The sequence below is a fragment of the Triticum aestivum genome, chromosome 5B, assembly GCF_018294505.1.
Source record: "Triticum aestivum cultivar Chinese Spring chromosome 5B, IWGSC CS RefSeq v2.1, whole genome shotgun sequence".
In the NCBI taxonomy this organism is placed as follows: domain Eukaryota; kingdom Viridiplantae; phylum Streptophyta; class Magnoliopsida; order Poales; family Poaceae; genus Triticum; species Triticum aestivum.
This window is the reverse complement of record NC_057807.1, coordinates 291,268,972-291,295,801: the sequence shown is the minus strand read 5'-3', so window position 1 is coordinate 291,295,801 and position 26,830 is coordinate 291,268,972. Positions and strand designations below refer to the sequence as shown.

The following is a 26,830-nucleotide window of genomic DNA, read 5'->3' as shown; positions in this document are numbered from 1 at the left end:
CACCACCGTCGCCGCCGTTCGCCATAGCCACCGTCTCCGACCACCCCTCGCTCCCCCGACTAGCTCAGGAGCTCCGCCTCGACTCCCTCTTCCTCCCCACCGCTCCACAGCTCCCCGGAAGCCCTGCATCGCCGCCACGTCGCCGTTCCCCTCTTCGGGCTCCGACCACCGTCGCCGTCGAATTCGCCGTCTCCAGCGCGTCCCCGAGCCCGCTTCGACGCCCACTGCAACCGCGGTGAGCTACGCCACCGTTTCCCCCTCTCCTTCCCCTCGTTCCCTCACCGTAGCCACCTCCCCACCACGGCCGAACCTCCGCCGTCGCCGAGCTCGCCGTCGACGCAGCTCCGGTGACCATTTGGTCACCCCGGCGAGTCCAACGAGTTCGCAAGACCCCGTAGAGCATCCCTAGCGCCTCGCTTTGCTCGACTTCGAGCTCCAGCACCGTTCCCGTGCACGACCGAACCCCGGCGGCCGCAGCCGAGCTCGCCGCCGTCGACTCCGGCCACCCCGACCCCAACGGGCTCCGCCAAGAGCTGCGGGTTGGCCTCAGCTCCACTCCGGTGGTCTCCGCGGTCCCTTTGGTGGCCGAAATGACCAAAACCACTTCCGCCGCCGCGTCGGGCTCGCCGGCGACTAAACGCCGGCAGCCGACATTGACTTTGACCACGGGTGGGCCCTGGTTGACTCCCCTGAGTCAATGACAGGTGGGGCCCAGCCCTGTTAATTAAACAGGATTAGTTTTAATTAAGTTTTAATTAAAATAATCACCCTGACATGCGGGACCCACTGTCAGGTTTGACCTGGACCAGTTCCGTTGACCTGCTGACGTCACACTGACGTCAGGCTGACGCAGTAATTGATTTTCTGGATTTAAATTAAATCAGGAAATTCCAGAATATTATTTAAACTTCAAAAATTCATAACTTTTATTCTGTAACTCCAAATTGGACAAATTATATATGAAAAATGATCAGAAAAATCCAATCTATCCATCTGTACTATTTTCATGCATGATCAAACAAGTTAAATTGATGTTTTAAGCAGAACAAGGAAAAGCACTTTAAAAGGCCATATTTGAATTTGAAATTTGAATCTTTGATTCAAATTTGTTCAAACCCTTCTGGCTTTAGTTGCATTAGCCCAATACACTCATATTGCCATGTTTCATGCATGCATCATATTGTTGCACATTGTTTGGTGATGCTTGTGTACCGATGCCCTTTGCGACAGGTTCTGTCCCCGAGGAGTACCGTGATTACCCTAACGAAGAACCGTATCCGTGCATCGAATCATCAGGCAAGCAACCAACCATTTGATCATATCGATACAATCCCATGTTCTCGCTCCTGCTCTCTTTTACTGCATTAAGACAACGCGATTCAAACTGCTGTGTGCTACGGTAGTTGAACCCATTTCCTCTGCATGACCTGTCATTGCCACAGTAACTAGATGAAACCCACTAGCATGTGTAGGAGTTGATTGAGCCATATGTATGTGTTGTTCCTACCTTGCTATGCCTGCTATGCTTAGAGTCGTGTCAGGTCTGGTTCATCTGGGTGATGGGCTAGAGTGAAATGATTATGTCGGTAATGAGAGTGGTGTGGTGAACACGATTTGGTAAAGGTATCGATGAGAGGCCATGTAGGAGTACATGGTGGGTTGTTTCATTGAAGCCGACCTTAAGCACTGAGATCTGTATGTGTGATTTAAGATACAGCTACTACCATGCATTGGGCCCTGAAATATGACCCCGCTCGACTTCTTATTCACCCTAGCTCTCTGTCCAGGAGTTGCAAGTAGTTTCTGGTGTTTGTAGCCTACTGGAGGCCGTGGACAGCGCTGACCGTAGGGGTGGGCTGTGATGCGGTAGGTACGTGGCCGGGTGTACCGAATACCCGTTAGGTATCTCGGGAACCCTGTTCACATCGTTCGGGGCCGTATGGGAAACCTCGGCCGGACTCCCTGCGGATGGAACCTGAATAGGCGATAAACCTGGACTAGAGGCTTAAGTGTTTAGGTAGGTCGTGGTCTACACCCACGTCGGCTTTCGCTTGAAGTCTGCCGAGCACATGTCGTGTGCAGACGCTAAGTGGTGGAAACATGTATGAAGAAGTACACCCCTGCAGGGTTAACATGATCTATTCGAATAGCCGCGTCCGCGGTAAAGGACTACTTGGTTGCCTATACAGTTCATAGACAAGTAAATGGAAACTACTAAAAGCCTCAAGATAAGTGTGAGTGCCGAGGATGGCTCTTCCGTAGGAAGACGGAGGTGGATCCTCGGTAGTGTATTGAAGTGGTGAGTAGTGGACTCGTGTGCGCAAAACCATTTCAAGTTGGAGTATCGTAGGATAGCCTAGCCAAGAGTCAAAGCTGGCTTGCTGCAATAACTCCACCAACCCTTCTTGATACTATGCATGTATGTAGGATCTGATGTAAGTCTTGCTGAGTACCTTTGTACTCATGTTGCTATAATCTACATTTTTACAGAAGACGCTGCAACCCCTTCTGATGGGTTCTATGTAGACGTTGACATCAACGAGTAGGCTAAAGACCCAGGTGGTGACCCTGAGCTTGTGAAGGACCACGTAGTATAGCTAGGCTTTCCAAGCCTCTTTTATTTTACTAGTTGTCTGTACTCAGACAAGTTACTTCCGCTGCTGGTTTGTATGACTGTATGACTTGTATGTGGGGTCGTGAGACCCGTACCTTTGTGTATGTTATGTATGGCTCACTGAGCCTTAAATAAAGTACTTGTGTCATAGAGTCATGTTGTGATGCTTCGTTGTATTTGCACATATCGAGCATATTGTGTGTATGATTGAAATGCTTGGTATGTGTGGGATCTGACTATCTAGTTGTTTATCTTTAGTAGCCTCTCTTACCGGGAAATGTCTCCTAGTGTTACCGCTGAGCCATGGTAGCTTGCTACTGCTCTGGAACACTTAGGCTGGCCGGCATGTGTCCTTCTTCGTTCCTGTGTCTGTCCCTTCGGGGAAATGTCACGCTTTGAGTACCGGAGTCCTGTTAGCCCGCTACAGCCCGGTTTACCGGAGTCCTGCTAGCCCAGTGCTACAGCCCGGACCCACTTGCTGATGACCGACACGTTCGAAGCTGGGTCATGGATGCCTGTCCCTGTAAGTCTGTGCCACTTTGGGTTTACGACTAGTCATGTCAGCCCGGGCTCTTTATCATATGGATGCTAGCGACACTATCATATACGTGAGCCAAAAGGCGCAAACGGTCCCGGGAAAAGGTAAGACGACACCCGTGGGGATACCGTGCGTGAGGCCGCAAAGTGATATGAGGTGTTACCAGCTAGATCGATGTGACATCGAGTCGGGGTCCTGACAGCGTTGGCATCAGAGCCGGACTGCCTGTAGGTTCTCCAAGCCAAACTGGTCGATGTTGAGTCTAGAAATTCTTTAGTTATATGTAGGGGAATTGTTTGTGGGTTGGAACGTAAGGCTCTTTTTACTCCTTATACCTTATGACTTTCTGATCTGAGTCAGTCCATTCTTCCACCGGGGGTTAAGGAATTAGGATCTGTTCTCTCTATCAGGATCACGAGTTACTAATCAGTAGTACCTTATAAGTTTGATGGATACAAGCCTAGTTCAGTTCTACTACCACATTATGTTGTTAGAATGGTTTCAGAACTTTGATATGATGATGTTGAGTGTGTACGAAATCCTTTGTCAAATGTCTCAAAATCCTTTTTGAGCATTTACAGCTGTTATGCTGCCGAAATTTTGCTAGAAATTCTAATGCCTTTGCATTATGATTGTGCTTTCAGATGGCCACTCGCGACCTCAATCAAGTGGTTCGCCTGACTCGATGCCTAGATGTACCCGGCCATACTGCTAAGTTGGTCAGGGTAATGACTGAGGCTGGATACCGCTGGTATCCTGAGTACACGGTCGAAGAGCAATTCCGAGATTTCAATCAAAGCCAGTATCTCTGCACTGTCAGGATATTTCCATCTTATCCTGGATCCACCGAGCCTCTTCACTGCTCCTATGGACTCGGGGTTACCATTGAGATGGCTGTGCAGGACGCCGCCTACTCTATGATGACCATTATGCGAGTCAGATCTGGGTTATTTCGGGACTCTGATTTCCGGTATATGCCAGGATCACTTCCGGGAGCACAAGGGTATCTCCAGGCTATCTATGCTGACTCCACTCAGGAGGATTCACGGACTCGCACCACTGCTGAGATGCTCGAGGATAAGGACCGTGAAAATCGGGCCTTAAGGTTAGAGCTCTTCAATACCCGTGCTGACCACTGGGCCACTTTGACTCGGTTCGCACCGGCGGTGCAAGCTGGATATTCAGATATGCGCGATCTCTATCCTGTGAGATCTGCTCTGCCAGACGTGATGGTTTGGCGTGATGTAGGAGGCATCACCCCACCTCGCGGTCCCCGCAGGCCACCGTTTGTTGGTCCAAGGCCTCATCCTAGCCCCTATGGTCCACAAGCTCCGCGAGACCGTCTGTTTCCAGATGATCATGTTGAGCTTCCAGGCTATGGAGGTGACTTCTACGAGGACTACTACGGATCGGTCTGAGTTAGTGGTAGTATCACTAGTTCGCACTAGCTGTGTCGTCTATCGTCCCGCGTGACTCGTGGGATATGACCTAGTTTGTACTCCTTCCGGAGGTGTAGAAAAATAATGTATAGGAGCTTGGAATGCCTCCGATGAGATGTAATCCTCTTTTCACCGTAATAGTACTTTGTTTGGTCTTGTACTAAACCCTGTATGGTGTGTATGACGATGGAATAAAAGAAGCAGTTTCTGTATCTACCATGTCATACGGATGATCATCTTGCATTCCGAGTTATTTCTTACATTATGAATCCTATGTCGGAATTTTACCATCCTGACTAAATCATTGTCTTGTTTCCTAGGATGGTCAACACGCGCGCTAACCCTGCTTCTCAAGAGCAGGCCGAAGGCAGTGAAGCCAGGGATGTAAATCTGCCTCATCCTCCTTCACTAGCCGAGGTGATGATGGAAGCTGAGAGAAACAAGCGGGAGACAAACCGTTTGTTGGAGCGTATTGAACAGAATACAGCACACCATCAGAGGGCTAACGTGGTGTCACTCAGTGATTTTATCAAATTGCATCCACCCACGTTCCACCACTCCGTCGAGCCTCTCGACGCTGATGACTGGCTTCGCAGTATCTCTCACAAACTGCGTTCCGCGCTGGTAGCGGAGGCTGACAAGGTCACCTTTGCTGCATATCATCTTGAAGGCCCCGCCAGTCTATGGTGGGAGAATTATGGAGCTATGCGCCCAGCGGGCCATGTCACTACTTGGGCTGAATTCAGCGAGGCTTTCCGTGAACATCACATTCCGGAGGGTCTCATGGACCGTAAACGTGAAGAATTTTGCAGTTTCACCCAAGGCCGACTTTCTGTGGATGCCTATAGCAGGGAGTTTGGTAATCTCGCCCGATATGCAACTGAGGAAGTGTCTACTGACGCCAAGAAGCAAGCAAGGTTCCGTAAGGGCCTTAGTCCTGAGCTTCGCCGCGACCTCCGTCTGCATGAGTGCACATCTTTTTCGAAACTTGTCAACAAAGCCATCAGTGCTGAAACTGGTCAGACTGACTATGACGCAACACGCAAGCATGGACGTGACATGGGTTCCTCATCCGGTGCTGGTCCTCAGAAGCGCCGCGTGTGGGTACCCAACACCGCCCTGCCACCCAGGTTCACACCGAGGCCATCTTTCCAGGCGCCTCGCCCCGTTCAACAGTCTGCTCCAGCCAAGCCCTATGGGGGTTCAACTAACAATGCTCCTCCACGTACCAGTTCCGTGACTTGTTTCAAGTGTGGGGAATCTGGCCACTATATGCGTGAATGCCCCCAGACCAACCCAAATCAATCTGCTAAAGCTGTTGGCCGTGGCAAGCCGACAGGGAAAGTGTTTCATGCTAAACCGGTCACCGCTTCACGTGGCCATGTCAACTGTATCTCTGCCGAAGAAGCTCAAGAGGATCCCAACGTCGTTCTCGGTACGCTTCTTGTTAATTGCCACCCGGCATCTGTTCTTTTCGATACAGGAGCCTCTCATTCTTTTATATCTGAAAATTATGCTCGTTGCATAACGTTGCATTCTGTGACATGCCATCCACTATGGAAATCTCTACCCCTGGGTCTAGATGGCAGACCTCTAGGGTAAGCTATGGAAATGAAATCCAAGTCGACAGACTTGTTTTCCTTGCGTCTTTGATAGCCCTTAAATCTTCAGATATTAATATCATTCTGGGTATGGACTGGATGTCAGCTCATCATGCCCAAATTGATTGCTTCTCTAGGACTGTTCAACTCACCCATCCTTCGGGGAAGATAGTCAATGTCTTGACCCGAATAGCCAAGCGACAATTATATTCTCTTAACGCCAGCCCTTTGCCAGACCTTGAGGACGTTCCGGTAGTCCGTGACTTCCCGGATGTCTTTCCAGAGGAATTGCCAGGTGTTCCACCTGACAGGGATGTTGAGTTTGTAATAGACCTCATTCCAGGAACCGTTCCGATTGCTAGAAGACCTTATAAGATGGCACCCCTAGAACTAGCCGAGCTTAAGAAACAACTCGATGAGTCCTTGAAAAAGGGTTTCATCCGACCTAGTTCATCTCCGTGGGCTTGCCCCGTCCTATTCGTCAAGAAGAAGGATGGTACGGACCGGATGGTTGTAGATTACCGACCTGTCAATTTGGTCACAATCAAGAACAAATATCCGCTTCCCAGGATCAACGACCTGTACGATCAGCTCGCTGGATCCTCAGTCTTCTCCAAGATGGATTTGAGGTTGGGCTACCATCAAATCAAAATCAGAAACGGGGACATTCCTAAAACGGCCTTTGTTACTCGTTATGGCCAATACGAGTACACCGTCATGTCCTTCGGATTAACCAACGCTCCAGCCACCTTTTCTCGGTTAATGAACTCAATCTTCATGGAGTATTTGGATAAATTCGTCGTGGTTTACCTCGATGATATACTCATCTACTCCAAGAACGAGGAAGAACATGCCGAACATCTAAGGCTAGTGTTGCAGAAACTTCGAGAGCATCGCCTTTATGCCAAATTTTCTAAATGTGAATTCTGGTTGTCAGAAGTGACCTATCTGGGTCATGTAATATCTGGTAAAGGTATTGCTGTTAACCCTGAGCGAGTTCAAGCCGTCCTTAATTGGACTCCACCTGAATCGGTCAAGCAAGTTCGGAGTTTTCTAGGCTTAGCGAGCTATTGTCGTCGCTTTGTCGAGAACTTCTCCAAGGTTGCTAAACCTCTAACCGAACTCCTCAAGAAAGATAAAAGTTCGAATGGACTCCACAATGTGAGCACAGCTTTCAGGAACTGAAAAGACGCCTGACTTCTGCTCCCGTACTGGTACCGCCAGACTTCTCCAAGGACTTTGTTATCTACTGCGACGCCTCGCGACAAGGACTAGGTTGCATTCTCATGCAAGATCGACACGTAATTGCCTACGCTTCACGGCAATTGCACCCACATGAGGAGAATTATCCTACTCATGATCTAGAGCTTGCAGCCGTAGTCTATGCACTTAAGACCTGGCGACATTACCTCCTCGGTAATCGTTGCGAAATATTCACTGATCACCAAAGTCTGAAGTATATTTTCACCCAACCGGATTTGAATCTCAGGCAGAGACGTTGGGTTGAATTGATCACAGACTTCGACTTAGGAATAACCTACACCCCAGGGAAAGCCAACGTCATGGCTGATGCGCTAAGTCGTAAATCTTATTGTAACAACCTGATGTTACAACAAAGTCAACCGCTTCTCCATGAGGAATTTCGGAAGCTTAACCTTCACATTGTTCCTCAAGGTTTTCTTTCCACCTTGGTGGCAAAACCTACTCTTACGGATCAAATCATTGCTGCCCAGAAGCGAGATAAGGGAATATCTAAGATCAAGAGAACATTGCTAGCGGAGGTGCTAGTTGTTTCTCCACAAATGATCATGGTGTTGTGTACTTTGAGAACCGTCTAGTGGTTCCCAAGAACCAGCATCTACGGCAGTTGATCCTTAAGGAGGCTCATGAATCTCCTCTCACTATTCATCCCGGTAGTACTAAAATGTATCAGGACCTACGCCAGAGGTTCTGGTGGACTAGGATGAAGAGAGAAATTGCTCAGTATATTGCAAATTGCGACGTCTGTCGTCGTGTAAAAGCAGAGCATCAACGGCCTGCTGGCACCCTTCAACCCTTAGCTATTCCTGAATGGAAATGGGATAAAATTGGTATGGATTTCATTACCGGTTTCCCAGGACCAAGAGAGGGAATAATGCTATTTTCGTCGTGGTCGATCGTCTTTCCAAAGTAGCCCATTTCTTACCTGTTCGTGAGAGTATAACCGCTAGTCAGCTGGCAGACTTATACATCTCCCGAATAGTGTCCCTTCATGGTGTTCCTTTGGAAATTAACTCGGATCGAGGAAGTCTTTTCACCTCTCGATTTTGGGAAAGTTTCCAAAATGCTATGGGAACCCGTCTCTCCTTTAGCACCGCTTTCCACCCTCAGTCGAGTGGTCAAGTGGAACGCGTCAACCAAATTCTAGAAGACATGCTTCGAGCCTCTGTTATCTCATTCGGAATGGACTGGGAGAAGTGCCTTCCATTTGCCGAATTCGCTTACAACAACAGCTATCAATCTAGCTTGGGTAAAGCCCCTTTTGAAGTTCTCTATGGACGACGATGTCGAACACCCCTTAACTGGTCAGAGACCGGGGAAAGACAATTCTTTGGCCCGGATATGATTCAGGAAGCAGAAGAACAAGTTCGTATCGTTCGTGAAAAGTTGAAAACAGCCCAATCCCGTCAAAAGAGTCAATATGACCGAAAACATAAGGCTATGACTTTCGAGGTTGACGAGAAGGCTTATCTTCGGGTCACCCCTCTGAAGGGAACCCATCGTTTCGGTATCAAAGGCAAATTGGCTCCTCGTTACATTGGACCTTTTCGCATTCTTGCCAAACGAGGAGAAGTTGCCTACCAGTTGGAACTACCTCCGCACCTCTCCAGAGTTCACGATGTCTTCCACGTTTCTCAACTCAGGCGTTGCTTCTCGGATCCTATCCGTGAAGTGGACCACGAAACGCTTGATCTCCAAGATGATCTTACATATCGAGAGTACCCCATTCGTATCCTCGATCAAGCCGAACGTACCACGCGACGTCATAATATCAAGTTTCTCAAGGTTCAATGGTCGCACCATTCCGAGGATGAAGCAACTTGGGAAAGGGAGGATCGTCTTCGACTCGAGTATCCCGCCTTCTTCCCGGAGGAACCCAAATCTCGGGACGAGATTCTTTTGAGTGGGGGTGAGTTGTCACACCCTAGCTAGTCATGCATTAGAGTGTTGCATCATGTTTACTCTTTCATCAGAAACTTGAAATGGGGATCTGTGAAACCCTCAGAATCATTATGAAAATGACCCAAATAAAAATTTCTCCAAAAGGGTCCAAGAAAATGCTCATGTTGCTCTCTGAAAATATTGGACAGAGATAAAAATCAAACCAATATTTTTAGTGGCTCATGGACATTTATTTTGGGCATTTGGAATTAATGCATAAATATTTGCATTGGAAATATATTAATTATATATATTAATATATGCCCAAATATTATGCCAATTATAAAAGAGCTCTGGAATAATATATATAGCTCCTGCAAAAATTGGCATAAGTTAAATAAATGATTTAATATATTATTTAAATCAAAACAAATGTCAGAAATTAAAAAAACAGAAAAATATATAACAGGAGGAGCTTACCTGGGCTCCTCCACTGTGCGGCCCAGCCAGCTGGCTGGCCCAGCCGGCAGCCGGCCCAGCCCACCTCCCTCCTCTGTCGTCTTCGTCCCGACAGAGGGAGGGGAGTGTGGCCGGCGCGCGCGCGCGCCACCGCGCCACGCCACCTGCTCGCCTGCTTGCCTGGCCTCCCCTCCTCGCTCGACGCCCTGGACGACGCCACGCCCTCCCCCCTGCTCTCTCTCACTCTCCCCGGCTCTCCTCTCCTCTCTCTCGCTCCCCCTCTCGCCCGGCCGAACACCACCGTCGCCGCCGTTCGCCACAGCCACCGTCTCCGACCACCCCTCGCTCCCCCGACTAGCTCAGGAGCTCCGCCTCGACTCCCTCTTCCTCCCCACCGCTCCACAGCTCCCCGGAAGCCCTGCATCGCCGCCACGTCGCCGTTCCCCTCTTCGGGCTCCGACCACCGTCGCCGTCGATTCGCCGTCTCCAGCGCGTCCCCGAGCCCGCTTCGACGCCCACTGCAACCGCGGTGAGCTACGCCACCGTTTCCCCCTCTCCTTCCCCTCGTTCCCTCACCGTAGCCACCTCCCCACCACGGCCGAACCTCCGCCGTCGCCGAGCTTGCCGTCGACGCAGCTCCGGTGACCATTTGGTCACCCCGGCGAGTCCAACGAGTTCGCAAGACCCCGTAGAGCATCCCTAGCGCCTCGCTTTGCTCGACTTCGAGCTCCAGCACCGTTCCCGTGCACGACCGGACCCCGGCGGCCGCAGCCGAGCTCGCCGCCGTCGACTCCGGCCACCCCGACCCCAACGGGCTCCGCCAAGAGCTGCGGGTTGGCCTCAGCTCCACTCCGGTGGTCTCCGCGGTCCGTTTGGTGGCCGAAATGACCAAAACCACTTCCGCCGCCGCGTCGGGCTCGCCGGCGACTAAACGCCGGGCAGCCGACATTACTTTGACCACGGGTGGGCCCTGGTTGACTCCCCTGAGTCAATGACAGGTGGGGCCCAGCCCTGTTAATTAAACAGGATTAGTTTTAATTAAGTTTTAATTAAAATAATCACCCTGACATGCGGGACCCACTGTCAGGTTTGACCTGGACCAGTTCCGTTGACCTGCTGACGTCACACTGACGTCAGGCTGACGCAGTAATTGATTTTCTGGATTTAATTAAATCAGGAAATTCCAGAATATTATTTAAACTTCAAAAATTCATAACTTTTATTCTGTAACTCCAAATTGGACAAATTATATATGAAAAATGATCAGAAAAATCCAATCTATCCATCTGTACTATTTTCATGCATGATCAAACAAGTTAAATTGATGTTTTAAGCAGAACAAGGAAAAGCACTTTAAAAGGCCATATTTGAATTTGAAATTTGAATCTTTGATTCAAATTTGTTCAAACCCTTCTGGTTTTAGTTGCATTAGCCCAATACACTCATATTGCCATGTTTCATGCATGCATCATATTGTTGCACATTGTTTGGTGATGCTTGTGTATCGATGCTCCTTGCGACAGGTTCTGTCCCCGAGGAGTACCGTGATTACCCTAACGAAGAACCGTATCAGTGCATCGAACCATCAGGCAAGCAACCAACCATTTGATCATATCGATACAATCCCATGTTCTCGCTCCTGCTCTCTTTTACTGCATTAAGACAACGCGATTCAAACTGCTGTGTGCTACGGTAGTTGAACCCATTTCCTCTGCATGACCTGTCATTGCCACAGTAACTAGATGAAACCCACTAGCATGTGTAGGAGTTGTTGAGCCATATGTATGTGTTGTTCCTACCTTGCTATGCCTGCTATGCTTAGAGTCGTGTCAGGTCTGGTTCATCTGGGTGATGGGCTAGAGTGAAATGATTATGTCGGTAATGAGAGTGGTGTGGTGAACACGATTTGGTAAAGGTATCGATGAGAGGCCATGTAGGAGTACATGGTGGGTTGTTTCATTGAAGCCGACCTTAAGCACTGAGATCTGTATGCGTGATTTAAGATACAGCTACTACCATGCATTGGGCCCTGAAATATGACCCCGCTCGACTTCTTATTCACCCTAGCTCTCTGTCCAGGAGTTGCAAGTAGTTTCTGGTGTTTGTAGCCTACTGGAGGCCGTGGACAGCGCTGACCGTAGGGGTGGGCTGTGATGCGGTAGGTACGTGGCCGGGTGTACCGAATACCCGTTAGGTATCTCGGGAACCCTGTTCACATCGTTCGGGGCCGTATGGGAAACCTCGGCCGGACTCCCTGCGGATGGAACCTGAATAGGCGATAAACCTGGACTAGAGGCTTAAGTGTTTAGGTAGGTCGTGGTCTACACCCACGTCGGCTTTCGCTTGAAGTCTGCCGAGCACATGTCGTGTGCAGACGCTAAGTGGTGGAAACATGTATGAAGAAGTACACCCCTGCAGGGTTAACATGATCTATTCGAATAGCCGCGTCCGCGGTAAAGGACTACTTGGTTGCCTATACAGTTCATAGACAAGTAAATGGAAACTACTAAAAGCCTCAAGATAAGTGTGAGTGCCGAGGATGGCTCTTCCGTAGGAAGACGGAGGTGGATCCTCGGTAGTGTATTGAAGTGGTGAGTAGTGGACTCGTGTGCGCAAAACCATTTCAAGTTGGAGTATCGTAGGATAGCCTAGCCAAGAGTCAAAGCTGGCTTGCTGCAATAACTCCACCAACCCTTCTTGATACTATGCATGTATGTAGGATCTGATGTAAGTCTTGCTGAGTACCTTTGTACTCATGTTGCTATAATCTACATTTTTACAGAAGACGCTGCAACCCCTTCTGATGGGTTCTATGTAGACGTTGACATCAACGAGTAGGCTAAAGACCCAGGTGGTGACCCTGAGCTTGTGAAGGACCACGTAGTATAGCTAGGCTTTCCAAGCCTCTTTTATTTTACTAGTTGTCTGTACTCAGACAAGTTACTTCCGCTGCTGGTTTGTATGACTGTATGACTTGTATGTGGGGTCGTGAGACCCGTACCTTTGTGTATGTTATGTATGGCTCACTGAGCCTTAAATAAAGTACTTGTGTCATAGAGTCATGTTGTGATGCTTCGTTGTATTTGCACATATCGAGCATATTGTGTGTATGATTGAAATGCTTGGTATGTGTGGGATCTGACTATCTAGTTGTTTATCTTTAGTAGCCTCTCTTACCGGGAAATGTCTCCTAGTGTTACCGCTGAGCCATGGTAGCTTGCTACTGCTCTGGAACACTTAGGCTGGCCGGCATGTGTCCTTCTTCGTTCCTGTGTCTGTCCCTTCGGGGAAATGTCACGCTTTGAGTACCGGAGTCCTGTTAGCCCGCTACAGCCCGGTTTACCGGAGTCCTGCTAGCCCAGTGCTACAGCCCGGACCCACTTGCTGATGACCGACACGTTCGAAGCTGGGTCATGGATGCCTGTCCCTGTAAGTCTGTGCCACTTTGGGTTTACGACTAGTCATGTCAGCCCGGGCTCTTTATCATATGGATGCTAGCGACACCATCATATACGTGAGCCAAAAGGCGCAAACGGTCCCGGGAAAAGGTAAGACGACACCCGTGGGGATACCGTGCGTGAGGCCGCAAAGTGATATGAGGTGTTACCAGCTAGATCAATGTGACATCGAGTCGGGGTCCTGACAGACGGCGAGGCCTCAGACGGGAACGAATAGCAGCCGTCGAAGATGCGGTAGTGTAGTGGTAGGTGGAGGGGAGTACGAGGGCAACAACATGCAACTCAAGCTTACAAATGGTACAAAATGTTGGGGAACGTAGCAATAATTCAAAATTTTCTACGTATCACCAAGATCAATCTAGGAGATTCTAGCAACAAGAGAGAGAGAGAGAGGATTTGCATATTCATACCTTTGAAGATTGCTAAGCGGAAGCGTTACTAGAACGCGGATGACGGAGTCGTACTCGCGGCGATTCAAATCGCGGAAGATCCGATCTAATGCCGAACAGACGGCGCCTCCGCGTTCAACACACGTACAGCCCGGGGACGTCTCCTCCTTCTTGATCTAGCAAGGGAAGAGGAGAAGTTGAGGGAGAGCTCCGGCAGCACAACGGCGTGGTGGTGGAACTTGCGGTTCTCCGGCAGGGCTTCGCCAAGCACTACTACTACTACGGAGGTGTTGGGGAGGGAGAGGGTTGTGCCAGGGGAAGGGTGCGGCATCCCTCCCACCTCCCCTCTATTTAGAGGGGCAAGGGAGAGGGGGGCCGGCCCCCTCCAGATGGATCTAGAGGGGGCAACGACCAAGGGGGAAGGCTTGCCCCCCAAGCCAAGCGGGGCACCCCCTTTAGGGTTCCACCCCAACCCTAGGCGCATGGGCCCTAAGGGGGGTTGGCGCCCAGCCCACCTAGGGGCTGGTTCCCCTCCTTATTCAGCCCATAGGGCCCTCCGAGGCAGGTGGACCCTCCCGGTGGACCCCCGGAACCCTTTCGGTGGTCCCGGTACAATACCGATAAACCCCCAAACACTTCCGGCGACCAAATAAGGACTTCCCATATATAAATCTTTATCTCCGGACCATTCCGGAACTCCTCGTGATGTCCGAGATCTCATCCAGGACTCCGAACAACATTCGATAACCACATACTATTTCCCATAACAACTCTAGTGTCACCGAACCTTAAGTGTGTAGACCCTACGGGATCGGGAATCATGCAGACATGACCGAGACATCTCTCCGGCCAATAACCAACAGCGGGATCTGGATACCCATGTTGGTTCCCAACTGTTCCATGATGATCTCATCAGATGAACCACGATGTCGGGGATTCTATCAATCCCGTATACAATTCCCTTTGTCAATCGGTATGTTACTTGCCCGAGATTCGATCGTCGGTATCCCAATACCTCATTCAATCTCGTTACCGGAAAGTCTCTTTACTTGTTCCGTAATGCATGATCCCATGACTAACTTTTTAGTCACATTGAGCTCATTATGATGATGCATTACCGAGTGGGCCCGGAGATACCTCTCCGTCATACGGAGTGACAAATCCCAGTCTCGATTCGTGCGAACTCAACAGACACTTTCGGAGATACCTGTAGTGTACCTTTATAGCCACCCAGTTATGTTGTGACGTTTGGTACACCCAAAGCATTCCTACGATATCCGGGAGTTGACAATCTCATGGTCTAAGGAAATGAAACTTGACATTAGAAAAGCTCTTACCAAACGAACTACACGATCTTGTGCTATGCTTAGGATTGGGTCTTGTCCATCACATCATTCTCCTAAAGATGTGATCCCGTTATCAATGACATCCAATGTCCATGGCCAGGAAACCATGACCATCTATTGATCAACGAGCTAGTCAACTAGAGGCTCACTAGGGACATGTTGTGGTCTATGTATTCCCACATGTATTACAGTTTCCGGTTAATAAAATTATGGCATGAACAATAGACAATTACCATGAACAAGGAAATATAATAATACCATTTTATTATTGCCTCCAGGGCATATTTCCAACAGTCTCCCACTTGCACTAGAGTCAATAGTCTAGTTACATTGTGATGAATCGAACACCCATAGAGTTCTGGTGTTGATCATGTTTTGCTCGTGGAAGAGGTTTAGTCAACGGATCTGCGACATTCAGATCCGTATGCACTTTACAAATATATATGTCTCCATATTGAACATTTTCATGAATGGAGTTGAAGCGACGCTTGATATGCTTGGTCTTCTTATGAAACCTGGGCTCCTTGGCAAGGGCAATAGCTCCAGTGTTGTCACAGAAGAGAGTCATCGGTCCCGATGCATGGGAATAACTCCTAGGTCGGTAATGAACTCCTTCATCCAGATTGCTCCATGTGCTGCCTCCGAGGCTGCCATGTACTCCGCTTCACATGTCGATCCCGCCACGATGCTTTGCTTGCAACTGCACCAGCTGACTGCCCGCACCATTCAAAATATACACGTATCCGGCTTGTGACTTGGAGTCATCCAGATATGTGTCGAAGCTAGCATTGACGTAACCCTTTACGGCGAGCTCTTCGTCACCTCCATAAACGAGAAACATATCCTTAGTCCTTTTCAGGTACTTCAGGATATTCTTGACCGTTGTCCAGTGTTCCATGTCGGGATTACTTTAGTACCTCCCTACCAAACTTACGGCAAGGTTCACATCAGGTCTGGTACACATCATGGCATACATGATAGGCCCTATGGCTGAGGCATAGGGGAAGACACTCATCTTTTCTCTATCTTCTGCCGAGGTCGGGAATTGAGCCGTGCTCAATTTCACACCTTGCAAAATAGGCAAGACCCCTTCTTGGACTGATCCATATTGAACTTCTTCAATATCTTTTCAAGGTATGTGCTTTGTGAAAGAGTGCTTTGTGAAAGACCGATGAGGTGTCTCGATCTATCTCTATAGATCTTGATGCCTAATATGTAAGCAGCTTCTCCAAGGTCCTTCATTGAAAAACACTTATTCAAGTAGGCCTTTATGCTTTCCAAAAGTTCTATATCATTTCCCATTAATAGTATATCATCCACATATAATATGAGAAATGCTACAGAGCTCCCACTCACTTTCTTGTAAACGCAGGCTTCTCCATAAGTCTGCATAAACCCAAATGCTTTGATCATTTCATCAAAGTGAATGTTCCAACTCCGAGATGCTTGCACCAGCCCATAGATGGAGCGTTGGAGCTTGCACTCCTTGTTAGCATTCTTAGGATCGACAAAACCTTCCGGCTGCATCATATACAATTCTTCCTTAAGGAAACAATTAAGGAATGTCGTTTTGACGTCCATTTGCCATATCTCATAATCATAGAATGCAGCAATTGCTAACATAATTCGGACGGACTTCAGCTTCGCTACGGGTGATAAGGTCTCATCGTAGTCAACCCCTTGAACTTGTCGATAACCCTTAGCGACAAGCCGAGCTTAATAGATGGTCACATTACCATCCGGGTCAGTCTTCTTCTTAAAGATCCATTTATTTTCTATGGCTCGCCGATCATCGGGCAAGTCTGTCAAAGTCCATACTTTGTTTTCATACATGGATCTTATCTCGGATTTCATGGCTTGAAGCCATTTGTTGGAATCTGGGCCCGCCATCGCTTCTTCATAGTTCGAAGCTTCACCGTTGTCTAACAACATGATTTCCAGCACAGGGCTGCCATACCATTCTGGCGTGGAACATGTCCTTATGGACCTACGAAGTTCAGTAGCAACTTGATCCAAAGTTCCTTGATCATCATCATTAACTTCCTCTCTAGTCGGTGCAGGTACCACAGAAACATCTTCCTGAGTTGCGCTACTTTCCGATTCAAGAGGCAGTACTTCATCAAGTTCTACTTTCCTCCCACTTACTTCTTTTGAGAGAAACTCTTTCTCCAGAAAGGATCCGTTCTTGGCAACAAAGATCTTGCCTTCGGATCTGAGGTAGAAGGTATACGCAATGGTTTCCTTAGGGTATCCTATGAAGACGCATTTTTTCGACTTGGGTTTGAGCTTTTCAGGTTGAAGTTTCTTGACATAAGCATTGTATCCCCAAACTTTTAGAATTGACAACTTAGGTTTCTTCCCAGACCATAATTCATACAGTGTCGTCTCAACGGATTTAGACAGTGCCCTATTTAAAGTGAATGTGGTTGTCTCTAAAGCATAACCCCAAAATGATAGCGGTAAATCGGTAAGAGACATCATAGATCGCACCATATACAATAGAGTGCGGTTACGACATTCGGACACTCCATTACGCTGAGGTGTTCCAGGCGGCATGAGTTGTGAAACAATTCCACATTTCCTTAAGTGCATACCAACTCGTGACTCAAATATTCTCCTCCATGATCTGATCGCAAGAACTTTATTTTCCTATCACGTTGATTCTCCACCTTGCTCTGAAATTCCTTGAACTTTTCAAAGGTCTCAGACTTGTGTTTCATTAAGTAGACATGCCCATATCTACTTAAGTCATCAGTGAGGGTGAGAACATAACGATAGCCACCGCGAGCCTCAACACTCATTGGACCACCCACATCAGTATGTATTATTTCCAACAAGTTGGTTGCTCGCTCCATTATTCCGGAGAATGGAGTCTTGGTCATCTTGCCCATGAGGCATGGTTTGCACGTGTCAAATGATTGATAATCAAGAGACTCCAAAAGTCCATCTGCATGGAGCTTCTTCATGCTTTGACACTGATGTGACTGCTACCTATTGAGCACTGCGTTGGTTTCCCCTTGAAGAGGAAAGGGTGATGCAACAAAGTAGCATAAGTATTTCCCTCAGTTTTTGAGAACCAAGGTATCAATCCAGTAGGAGGCTCCTCAAAAGTCCCTCGTACCTACACAAACAAACAAGAACCTCGCAACCAACGCGATAAAGGGGTTGTCAATCCCTTCACAATAACTTGCGAAAGTGAGATCTGATAGAGATAATAAGATAAGATAAATATTTTTGGTATTTTTATGATATAGATTGGAAAGTAAAAGATGCAAATAAAAGTAGATCGGAAACTTATATGATAAAAGATAGACCCAGGGGCCATAGGTTTCATTAGTGGCTTCTCTCAAGATATCATAGTATTACGATGGATGAACAAATTACTGTCGAGCAATTGATAGAAAAGTGCATAGTTATGAGAATATCTAGGCATGATCATGTATATAGGCATCATGACCGCAACAAGTAGATCGAAACGATTCTGCATCTACTACTATTACTCCAAACATTGACCGACTCCTGCCTGCATCTAGAGTATTAAGTTCATAAGAACAGAGTAACGCATTAAGAAAGATGACATGATGTAGAGGGATAAACTCAAGCAATATGATATAAACCCCATCTTTTTATCCTCGATGGCAATAATACAATACGTGCCTTGCTACCCCTGCTGTCACTGGGAAAGGACACCGCAAGATTGAACCCAAAGCTAAGCACTTATCCCATTGCAAGAAAGATCAATCTAGTAGGCCACACCAAACTAATAATTCAAAGAGACTTGCAAAGATAATCAATCACACATAAAAGAATTCAGAGAAGATTCAAATATTTCTCATAGATAAACTTGATCATAAACCCACAATTCATCGGATCTCGACAAACACACCGCAAAAAGAGTTACATCGAATAGATCTCCAAGAAGATCGAGGAGAACTTTGTATTGAGATTTAAAGAGAGAGAAGAAGCCATCTAGCTAATAAATATGGACCCGAAGGTCTGTGATAAACTACTCACAACTCATCGGAGAGGCCTTGGAGATGATGTAGAGGCCCTCCGTAGTCGATTCCCCCTCCGACGGAGCACCGGCGAAGGCTCCAAGATGGGATCTCGCGGATACAGAAGGTTGCGGCGGTGGAATTAGGTTTTCGTGGTGCTTCTTGGATGTTTTCAGGGTACGTGGATATATATAGGAGGAAGAAGTAGGTCGGTTGAGCCATGAGGGGCCCACGAGGGTGGGGGGCGTGCCCACCCCCCTAGGGCACACCGGGCACCCTCGTGGCCGCCTCGTTTGCTGCTTGACGTCCACACCAAGTCTCCTGGATTGCATTTGTTCCAAAAAGATCGCTCCCGAAGGTTTCATTCCATTTGTACTCCATTTGATATTCCTTTTCTTCGGAACACTAAAATAGGCAAAAAAACAGCAATTCGGGCTGGGTCTCCGGTTAGCAGGTTAGTCCCAAAAATGATATAAAAGTGTAAAGTAAAGCCCATAAATATCCAAAACGGGTAATATAATAGCATGGAACAATAAAAAATTATAGATATGTTGCAGACGTATCAGTGACTAAGGCGGCAGTGCCACAAGTACCTGCTTGCGTAATGCAATGACCCTGCTGAGTCCCTACTGTCAGCCCCTCCATGTACAGTCATCTCCTGATTCCTCTTGGTTGTTGATGATGTTGACAATGCCAGACGACGGCGGGCACAGCGAGCGAACCAAGGCGGAGAACGACGACGAGGCCTCAGATGGGAACGAACATCAGTCGTGGAAGATGCGGTAGTGTAGTGGCAGGTGGAGGGGAGTACAAGGGCAACAACATGCAACTCAAGGTTACAAATGGTACAAAAAGCCCAAGGATTAAATGTTCATCAATTTTTTAGACAAACCCCAGATTGAACATGGCAGTAACATCTAACCCAACCACTCTTTTTCGCAGTCACAAACAAATGGATCGGTTTGATCCATAAAATCAACATCCTGTGCAAAAAAAATTATTTCGGGATGACTACAACTTGTTGTAAATAGAAGCCGAGCATGTTTAGAAGCCCATTTGTCCACCTGAAACTTCTTTTTTTGCTGTTCAACGTGTCCGTCCGTGAGAAATCTCTTGCGGTAAAACTTAAGACTCATGGACAATAGTAACCTCGCATTCAACAGGAAGAATGTGACAAAGCTTCTGCTTTCCTGGTTGGATGCATATCCTTCCATCGTTATTGTCCTCAAACGAATGTCATGAGAACTGAGAAAATCCTGGTGCTTATTACGCCACCGATTGGTTATATGTTTTGCTCCATGTGGTTGTGCCTAAGTAGACATGAAGATTGAAAACAATTAAGGTCTGAAAAAAGAGTATGTTGAAAGAATGACAGCTGAACAGTTAATTCTAATACAATATATACGGCCTTTCAATGTGCACGAAATCATCACCTCTATATATAAATTCTCCAGAGATCGAAAGCATCACAACAAGCCAATAATTATGTTCAGATCAAAACTAAACATTCTGTTATATAAGATCTTGACATAATCCAGTAGCATTGATAGGCTATCAATGGATGAACTCTTCATTGAGCATATAACATAATATTAGTACCCAAGTGTACTCCAAGATGATATAAAACTTAAGCGCACAAATGAAAAATGCAGCTTATGATTACAAATGTGTAGATGATAATATATGATACCTGAAAAAGTGAGGAGCCAAACACCAACTTCTTGTGATCATTAAACGGGTCACGAATTACACCCAAGGTCTCCAGTTTGGGCGCAGAGACGACAGTTACTTGTGAAGTTCTATAACAATCATCAAGGAGCAACCTTTGAAGTGAAGGGGCATCTTCGATGATGAGCTGCTGTCCTTCAAAACAAATTCCAATGCTTTCAAGGTGAGGCAACTTTATTTGGAGACAATTGATAGGGATTTCTAATGCTTTTAATGTGTAAAGGAAGTAATACAGATAAGGTTCGGGATAGTGAGACATCTTTGTTGGTCTCCAAGAAAGCTGATAAAACAGTTAAGGAAGACTATCTTGAAGACAGTGAGACAACCCCAAAGTCCTGTCTTGGTTTAGTGTTCGAGTTACCGGCCACCACCACTTGCATAAGCTATTCAAGCTCACTATTTGAATCAGTTCGGTTTCTTGAGTCTCAACTACAAGCTGAAAAAGACATCGATCAGCTGTGCTGTGACAGGAAGCGGAAGGACTACAGAAGTCCCTCGAGCATTCGGATGCATACTTTCTGGTGCAACAGCAAGCGTTGGAGGATTTTAGCGCCAAATAGGGCAAAGTTAATAAGCTTGCTAAGCTTATTGCCAGCATGGTGGATACCCAGGATAACATTTCTTGAGCTCTTCTAAAGTTGTTTCAGTTATGCTCTTGTTTTGCTGCCGCGTTTATTTGCACTGGTGGCCAATTTTGATGGCCAGTATATGTAATATGCTGCTTTGTTCCCTATATTTGCACTGGTGGTGAACTTTGATGCCCAATGGATGTAATATGTGTAATAGCGGTAATAGGCTAGTGTTAGTTGCTTGCTTATTTATTTCCTTATTGTCTTGTTTAGTTGTTTGCTTGTAGTCACTGCAGTTTTTTTCCGCGTTTTTCTAGTGGCCACAATAACCTATTTTTAGACATGTGGACCATAACGAGGCGTATAATCATTTTGTCAATCATGGGTCGTACTACGTGGACCATAATGGGCCGTTAATAGGCCGCATTTGATAACTCTATGAAAACAGCCCAATGAGTGTTTTTTACATGAAAACAGCGCAAAGGGTTAACGGGCCACAAACGGGCTGAATGTAACCACGGGTTGAATTTGGCCCACAAACGGAACAGGCCAGTAACTGACAGTAACCAACCGAATTCTAGAAAGGAGCCCAAGAATAAATGGGCCCTTAGAAGGCCGAAAGTTAACACAGGCTGGAAACGGAGGACGGAATAATGGGCCGTTAATGGGTATAAAGCGATACACTGTTCATTATGGGCCAGTTTCATCTCGGGCCTTTAATGGGACCGGAGTTACGAAGGGTCTCATATGGGCCGAAAGACATCATGGGCCATACATGGGCCGGAAGTTACAACGGGCTGGAATCATATTGGAAGGCCCAGATGAAGCTACTGAGCTTAATTCCGATAGGCCATAACATGCCGGGTGTTAGCGGGTCGTAAATGGGCGATATATGAACAGGTCGTTAACAGGCTTTCTGTGGGCCGGGTCGTTTCCTTTTGACCAAGTCAAATGGGCCAGCCTTTTCACCGGAATGAGCCTCTGTTGGGCCGTGCCACGTGTCGATGTATCATAGGCGCCTCCTGTCCAATAAGTGGATGACATCTGTCCCAACGGTGAGCCAACACGTGTTTACTCCGGCCAATGAGAATTTTACACGTGGAAAATCCCCATTGGTCCGGGTTGTTAACGGGTTACCGGATCCAAAATCGGACCCGATAGCTTAACGGCGAGCCGTTACGGTGGATGCCACATGTCGGTCACCCTTGACGAAAGCACTTCTATAACACGTGATTTATCATCATGGAATTGGGCACTTCCGTGATGATAATTTTGGTAATGTCATGGAACACTTCTACGACAGCACAGGTATGACTATCTTGATTCTGTCATAAAATTGTCATGGATGTATATGCATGACAGAAAACATGACCTACTGTGACAAACACGTATTATCAGGGACGTGTATTTTTTTGTAGTGACTCCTTGGCCTTGCGCCCAAAGAACCGGCAGCGTGCGCAACAGATGTCGCGCCGGCACTCGGAGCGCGAGTGCTCGGTGCTGAAGCAGTGGGGGCATTCCACCTCGCGGAGCCATGACGGCCGCTGACGGGAGGGCTCGCCGGTGCCACGGCGCAGGCGACAAGGAGGGGTGCGCGAGCGAGGACACTTCTTGCCCCGGGCCACCAGCCAGCCGTCGCTCGGGGCGGGCGCGGCCTCCATCCGGCAGATCTCGAAACGGAGCTTGCGGCGAGCGATAGGCGGCGAGGGCATGGGGTCCGAGGGCGCGGGCCACAGAAAGGAGGGCGACGCAGGCGCGGGGCTGAGAGAGGCGGCCGGCGAAGGCGCATGTGACCGGCAAAGGGCCCGCCGGTAGGACATGGCGGAGTCAGCGGAGCCGCCCGAGGAGGGGCTCGACTCGAACCAGCGGACCTCGCGAGTGTCCCACGACGGATGGCGGGGGAGAGGCCATGGAGGGTGGACGACGGGGCCGGAGTGGCCGGCGGCGGGGCTAGGAGCGTGGGAATACTCAAAGGAATTTTCAACCTTATTGGATTAATTGTTACACGTTTTTTGGTTGAGTTAGAGTCGTTTGCGCAAATTTCCATGGAGCTCGTGTCATCCAAACAAAATGCAGATTCATGTTGCAAGAGAGAGAGAGAGAGAGAGAAAGAAAGAGAGGGAACCCAAACAAAATTTATACACAAACACTTCCGGCTAAGCTCCACCAGCGTTAAATCTACTACAGTGGAAATACATCTGTAGCCAGGCAGCGTGAATGGCAGTTTGTTTTCCCTCTTGTGCGTACACACTTAAATCCTCGGAAGTAGGAGCATTTGGTTGTGACTGTAAATTAGTTTTTGTTGTTTTTTGTGAGGAAGGGCTGTATACTTGGTGCTATTAGCTTTTGGGTAGCTGTAGCAATAGTGTTAGAAATTTAGTTGAGAAGGTGACACGATAGATGAGCCTATGGCGACATATGTGAGACGCAGTTACTCTGAAATGTTACTGTCAAGGACGGTTGTGTTTATTATTATCTTTCTTTGCATGACGTGCAGGTGAATGGACGTTAACTGAAAGGCGCCCAGTCCAGACGTTTCAGCGCTCGCATCAATTAACATTACGGAGTAGTGATTGATTGATTCAAGATTTAGCAGCCATTGTATTCTCCGTAATACTACTAAGATGTCAAAAAATCTCAGTGAGAAAATAAAATTATATTATATTAGTAAATAATAAATGTATTGCTATAATACTGGTGGAGTAATACTATTCCTTTTGTTCACAAGGGCGTCCACATATATAGCTGTCATCGACCCCCCGGCCCTGATCCTCCTCGCCTCGTTCGCTCGCTCGCTTGCGTTCCTGTCTCGCAAAAATTCAACATTTCTCTCGGCTCTTTAATTTTCCCGTGGCTGGCTGCTTCCTTCCTGCGACCGAGTTCCAGTCGTCGGAGAAGAAGAGAAGGGGTCGATGACGAGCAAGTCCGGCAGCGCCGTGGCGGACGATGGCAGCTACGAGTACGAGGAGGAGTCCGTGCAGAACTCCCGCGGGCTGAAGCTCTTCACCTGCAGATGGCTCCCCCCCAAGGGCCAAATAGTCAAGGCCCACGTCTTCCTCTGCCATGGTACGTCCTTCTTTCCTTCCTCGCCGCTCTAATGGCGAATGATCCAAGACCAACCAACCAACTAACCAACCAACATGCGTGCAGGGTACGCGGTGGAGTGCAGCGTGACGATGCGGGGGACGGGGGTGCGGCTGGCGCAGGCCGGGTACGCGGTGTACGGGGTGGACTACGAGGGCCACGGCAAGTCGGAGGGGCTCCAGGGCTACATCCCCTCCTTCGACCTCCTAGTCAGCGACACCGACGCCTTCTTCACCGCCGTCGTCGCCTCCACCGCCAACACGGACCTCCCCCGCTTCATCCTCGGCGAGTCCATGGGCGGCGCCGTGGCGCTGCTCCTCCACCGGATGCGCCCGGCGTACTGGACCGGCGCCGTCCTCGTCGCCCCCATGTGCAAGGTACACGTGCATGCTTACCACTCCTCCGGCCGGCCTCCCTCCAAATCATCTTCCAGAGTCCAGACTACCGCAACTTTAGACTAGCTACTAGTACGCGGCGACAATCGAGACGGAAACGAGATGCATGCACGCACGCACGATCAATCCGGCCGCGTATGCAAGCTAGTTGCCGTCATCATTTGACTTTTGACCGGGTGGATCGAGATGGCGCCCCGCGTGCGGCCGGGCCGTTACTGATTTCGCACTTGTTTAGTTTAATCCAATCCATGCCGGAGCGGTTGACCCGGCCGGCCATTCAGGCCTCTCGCCCGATAACGACAGTAGTATATTCTAGTAGTAGTAGTAGTAGTATCTATCTTTGTTGATCGATGAACATTTGCTTTCATTAATTTGGACCAATTCAAATAACGTAAAACTAAGGCTGGGGTATTTCAGATCGCTGATGAGATGCGGCCGCATCCGGTGGTGGTGAGCGTCCTCAAGCTGATGACCAACATCATCCCCACGTGGAAGATCGTGCCGACCACCGACGTCATCGACGCCGCCTACAGGATGCAGGAGAAGCGCGACGAGATCAGGAACAACCCCCACTGCTACCAGGGCAAGCCGCGCCTCAAGACCGCCTACGAGCTCCTCAAAGTCAGCCTCAACCTCGAGAACAACGTACTCTCAAAGGTGTTATTAATTATCTCTTCTTCTTCTTTGCGAACATGTTCTAACTTCTTTATACATCGATTATATATAGACATGTTGTAGTGTTCACTCATTTCAATCTTTATCTAGTCTATATTCGAATATTCAAAAATATTTTATATTTGTGAATGGAGGGAGCACTTAATAATTACTAAAGCAAAAAAGGATTCCCTTTGTCTCCGCATATAGTATTCCATGGGGTATGTATATATCAACTGGAGTAGATAGCACGCTTGCAGAGGGAGGGAGATATGTTTAATAAATGAATTTTGAGTACTATTTTTCTTAATGGTAATGTGCCCGCATCTACACATCTCAATCCATCTCCTTTTCTCCAATTAAGATCAATAGGTTGATTTGCTCGCGTGACGTCCCTGTTCGGTTAGTTGGGTCTGGCTTCTAAAGCATACTCTCTCTACGTCTCACGCCTCTTCTCTGTTTAGATCACACTCAAGGTATTTTTCTCGTGAGTGGCCCAGTTAGGAGCTTGATGACTTATTTTGTTGCCGTGGTCTCATAATAATTGTTGTTTCTTTCACATAACAACGACTTTTTCCTCATCTTTCTAGATAGATATATACCCATAAGCTCCTAACTATAATTAGCTCTGTAAGCAACAAGAGTGATGCTGATGGATGGATCGTGCATGTGTATGCAGGTGTCATTGCCATTCCTGATCGTTCACGGAGGCGACGACAAGGTGACGGACCCATCGGTGAGCGACCTCCTCTACCGCTCGGCGGTGAGCCAGGACAAGAAGCTCAACCTCTACCCGGGCATGTGGCACGCCCTCACCTCCGGCGAGAGCCCCGAAAACATCCACACCGTCTTCCAAGATATCATCGCATGGCTCGACCAAAGATCATCCCCGAAATCATCATTGTCGGCGGCCGCCTTGGACTTGTCATCGGAGATGGAACAGAAGGCCAAGCACGATGAGCAGAATTTCGACAAGCAATAGCACGAAAGCTAATGACAATGAGCAGCTGTAGGCATGGTTAAGTACAGCTGGGACTTGGAATCATGTTAAGTTAACTGGCTGGCTACAAGTGTGGTGCATTAATCCATTATTGTACTAACTTGCTAGCTAGTTCGTCAATTTCTGTCTTCTTGTAAACCAGCATACCATGCAACCTGGATCTTTCAAAGATATATCATATACCAGTGCTATTTCAGTTTTACAAAATCTTCATCGTCGTATTTACATGTGACTTGCATCACGCCCCTGCGTTGCTATCGGTCCACAAAAATGATTTAGTTGTATTGGATTAGCAATGTATAACTACCAATGCACGTGCAACACTGTGGGGAAGAAGCTCAATCGAGCAACCAACACCACACTTGTGTAATTGCGTCAGCGATTGAAGCACCAATGAAAGATATGATTTTTCTCTATCTC

The 26,830-nt window shown here is 47.9% G+C and overlaps 1 protein-coding gene across 1 annotated transcript; it reads left to right on the top strand.

Annotated features, from left to right (window-relative positions):
• The first annotated feature begins 24,035 nt into the window (after positions 1 to 24,035).
• LOC123111454 (caffeoylshikimate esterase) lies at positions 24,036 to 26,617 on the top strand. The gene is made up of 4 exons (XM_044532260.1): positions 24,036 to 24,343; positions 24,428 to 24,738; positions 25,174 to 25,413; positions 26,090 to 26,617. The coding sequence occupies exons 1-4, from the start codon at positions 24,190 to 24,192 to the stop codon at positions 26,390 to 26,392; spliced, it is 1,008 nt and encodes a 335-aa protein (XP_044388195.1). The 5' UTR covers positions 24,036 to 24,189; the 3' UTR covers positions 26,393 to 26,617.
• The last annotated feature ends 213 nt before the right edge of the window (positions 26,618 to 26,830 follow it).

Coding starts and splice junctions, on each gene's coding strand:
- LOC123111454 (XM_044532260.1), top strand. CDS start 24,190: ATGACGAGCAAGTCCGGCAGCGCCGTGGCGGACGATGGCAGCTACGAG. Junction 24,739..25,173: donor TCGTCGCCCCCATGTGCAAG/GTACACGTGCAT, acceptor GGGGTATTTCAG/ATCGCTGATGAGATGCGGCC. Junction 25,414..26,089: donor AGAACAACGTACTCTCAAAG/GTGTTATTAATT, acceptor ATGTGTATGCAG/GTGTCATTGCCATTCCTGAT.